General features: G+C 56.3%; 1 protein-coding gene across 1 annotated transcript; it reads right to left on the bottom strand.

Annotated features, from left to right (window-relative positions):
• Window positions 1–1352: 1352 nt before the first annotated feature.
• Neurog1 (neurogenin 1) lies at window positions 1353–2078 on the bottom strand. The gene has a single exon (XM_059262251.1). The coding sequence runs from the start codon at window positions 2076–2078 to the stop codon at window positions 1353–1355; it is 726 nt and encodes a 241-aa protein (XP_059118234.1).
• Window positions 2079–3760: the final 1682 nt, after the last annotated feature.

Below are 3760 nucleotides of genomic sequence, written 5' to 3'. Positions count from 1 at the left end.
ATAAATGCCTGTGTGTGGTGGGCTACGGGCACCCTTGCTCACAATTTTAAGGCAGCTGTGGACCCCACTCAGGGACTTCACAGCAGCACAATTCATCCCACTCCTCACAGCTAGGGTTACCTCATCCTCAATAGACAATACTTTAAAGGCATTGTTTACAAATCAATTTCCCCTTCTAAATAGGCTGCTCCAGGAGTAGACCCTTCTGCTAGCCCAGCCCAGGCCCACCTGTCACTGGGGCTTCCTAGCCAGTGACCACACTGTATTGATCTCTTTAATCCCCTCCCTTTGAAACACAGAGCCAGCTGATGTGGAGTTCCTCAAAAGACTCCCTTGGCCCCTACCTCTACAGGTAGCTGCAGATCCGGGGCTAATTCCCTACTAAAAAGTCTTAATTGGCTTATGGGGTTCCTGAAAGATCCCCCTTGTTTACAAGGTGAGAAGAAATAATGGCTCAAAAATGCCCTAATCTGCCTCAGTCTCCTGGAAGTCAGGTGCGTTTTTATTTTTAAGTTGTTTTTGAAATAGGATTGGAGGGTTTGGAGACAGTGGGATAATGTTTCACTTTACAGGTGGAGCCGCCAAGGGGAAGGAAAAAAAAAAAGCCCCAGAGACATTAATATTAGGCAAAGAAACTGGTGACTTATTGTTTTCTTATTTTTTATTTACATGAAGCATCTGCAGTACAAAAATGTAAACTTTGATAGCTCATAATAATAGAATAAACTCTTTATGTACAAAAATACATTTTCATATGAATGAAGCATCCTGAATAAATTAGAGTACCCTCCTGCCCAGTGCCTGAATAGCTATGCAAGTGCTCAGGTTCTTCCTGGAGCAAGCCCACAGTGGTGGGGGTCGGGATCCATAATGCATGAAGCCCACTCCTTGTGTCTCCTTTTTAAGCCTTTTCATTGTATTGTCAGCCGGCTCAAACCGAATTTTCATGCTCGTTTTTCTTCATTAGAGTTCTACAAATTGTAAAATTGACTTTTCACCTCGTCTTCAGGGGCTCATCTGTCCCTTTTCCAAATCACACTGAAGTGGTGGCTGGGGTCAGTTCTGAGCCAGTCACAAAGGAGGTTTTGTGGAGTTCAGAAAGTGCAAAACGAAGGGCCGTCTGAGGGCGGGCAGGAGGGGCCGGTGCTAGGGGCTGGAGACCAAGGGGGCCTCCTCAGCAAGGGTGCAGCGACCAACAAGAAGTCAGGTATCCTCAACTCTCTGAAGTTCCCAGTGTCCACCTGAGAGGGGTGAGGGTGGTCCTGAGGGTGGTCCCTGAGGCCTCAGCCAGTTCCCCATCTATTGCTTATTGACTGGGGAAGGAAGAAGGTAATAACGTTGCCCACACAGGCCTAGTGGTACGGAGTGAAACAGGGCGTCGTGTGGAGTAGGTCTTTGGGCAAGCCAGGGAAGGAGAAAAGGGGGTCGCCGGGACCGTAGGTGAAGTCTTCTGAGGCTGAGGGACTACTAGGGTCAGAGAGTGGCGAAGCTACAGTGGCGCAGGGGGAGGCAGCGGCTCCTGAGCCCCAGGACTCCGCGTCGCTGGTGGGACTCGGGGGCCCAGGCAGGCAGGGGGCACACTGAGGAGGCAGGAGGCGCTCCCGGGCACCGCCCCCGGGGAGCCCTTGATCTGCCAGGCGCAGTGTCTCAGCCAGGGCCCAGATGTAGTTGTAGGCGAAGCGCAGCGTCTCAATCTTGGTGAGCTTAGTGTCGTCGGGGAACGAGGGCAGCACACTGCGCAGTGCGTCCAGAGCAGCATTGAGGTTGTGCATGCGGTTGCGTTCGCGATCGTTGGCCTTGACCCGACGGCTTCTTCTCAGGGAGTGCAGTAGCGCCTCGGACCGCACCCGCGCGCGACCTCGCCGGCGCCGGCGTTCCTGCTCTTCGTCCGGTGCACTGGGAACATTTGAGATGGTGGGCGCACTCCTGCGGGCTGGCACGGACAGCCCCGAGGTTGAGGCTAGGGGCTGGAGCCTGGCACAGTCTTCTTCGTCGGTAAGGAAGCTGGACAGGTCGCTGCTGCTGTTGCTGCTGGCGCGGTCCAGGTCGGAGAGGCAGGTCTCCAAAGGGGCAGGCATCCTGGCAGTGCGCAGGACCACGGACAGGAGGAAGTTTAGAGGGCTTGAGTGTGAGCCGAGGGCACAGCCGTCGAGGCGCACTTACTTTCGGTACGACCGGGGGCTAGTCTGTGCCTGCTGCAGGCGGGAGGGCCAGGGAAGATCGCAGGGACTCCGGGGGAAATGGGCTTGGCCTCCTAGCCTCGCCTGCAGGGGCCACGCGCCCGACTGGTCTCCCGAGTGATGTCGCCGGCGATCAGATCAGCTCGTGTGAGCACCGAGTGTGGCACACGACCGGCCTCAGGACCCCTTAAGTACGGCGCACAACAATGGACGCCCCCCTCCCTGGCCACCTCCGCCCCCGAGGCGGCGCGGGTGAATGGAGAGAGGCGGCAGGTCAGCCCCGTGCGGCGCCGGCTATTTGCATAATTTATGCTCGCTGGAGGCCGCCCCCCGCCCAGCCCCCCTCCTGGAGCGTGCCCGTAATTACTGCGGGCCAATCGGTGGCCCTGCCTGCTTCGGGAGCCAGATCAAGCGAGGGGGGCCCGGGTGTCTCTGGTAGGGAAACCCGGGCGGGGGCCGGGGGCGATTAGCGGCCGGCCGAGGCACGCTCCTCCTAGGGCAGCGCCGGCGCTGGTAGCCGGGGTGGGATGTGGAGGCGGGGCCCTGGCAGAAAGTGTGAGCTGCGCGGCGGGTGTTGGAGAACTGGGGTTGAGGCTGGAGTCTGGGTTCGCATCCCTTCTCCTGCTGTTGAGGGCTCGCGTGAATTTGAGCTAGTAGTTTCCCCTCTCCCAGCCGTCGCACGTCACACCATTATTTAAACGAAGTGACAGAAGTGTAGCGTTGGACGATGATGTTAGACCATTTTAGTAGGTCCCTGGTCGGGCGCTTTTTAAACCCTGCGGGTTGCGGTGAGCAGCTCCCTCTGACTGACTGTGTCCAAACAGACTCGAGAGAGGACCAGCAAAGAGCCACAAGGCTCAGGGAGGGGAGATAGGTGTCCCTACTCTGCCAAAGTTAGTGAAGAAAAGTGCAAGACGGGAAGCAAACCTAAAGTAAAGGTCCAATGAGTTCCCAGGCTGGGCTGGTCCTTGGCGGACCCACTCCCCTCCCACCCTCACCCCGTGCATCCTCCCCCCTCAAAGACTCGCTAAGTAACAGGGGTGTGTCTCTCCTCTTCTCCGGAAACCTTGCTCTCTCCGTTTCCAAGAATCCTCTTGTGCCTCGCGTTTTGGAATTGTGCCAGCCTCAGGGGCCCACACCAGTACCAGCTGGCTAAGGGACTTAGCTTCTGGGCAGGAGAGAGCTGTCCCACAGAAAGCAGAAGGCACACAGTATAATTCCATCCCCACACATTCTACCCATTCGGCTATAAACTTGCCTATTCCAACAGAGGGTCCCCATTCTACAGGTCAAGTTTCCTGTTTGCCAGAGAGCAATAGAGGCCCAGGCAGTCTCTCAACTGGCTTGAGAGGAAAGATTCACCAAGAAACAACCCTGGATTGTGGTGTCAGGTATTAAAAACAAAAGTAACACTCTGAAGGTCTTCCTCCTCCTCCTCCTCCTCCTCCTCCTCCTCCTCCTCCTCCTCCTCCATGATATCTGAGTGGTGGCTTCATAGGCAGTGTTCCTGGCCTGCTGTCCTCAAAGGCACTCTGCCTGGGACACCAGCACCTTGGTGGAGAAGGCATGGCCTCTTTGCT

This window comes from Peromyscus eremicus, chromosome 5, assembly GCF_949786415.1.
Source record: "Peromyscus eremicus chromosome 5, PerEre_H2_v1, whole genome shotgun sequence".
NCBI lineage: Eukaryota > Metazoa > Chordata > Mammalia > Rodentia > Cricetidae > Peromyscus > Peromyscus eremicus.
This window is presented reverse-complemented; position numbering and strand designations above follow the sequence as displayed.

Bases quoted from the DNA above. Each gene is read 5' to 3' on its own strand.
- Neurog1 (XM_059262251.1), bottom strand. From the start codon at position 2,078: ATGCCTGCCCCTTTGGAGACCTGCCTCTCCGACCTGGACCGCGCCAGC.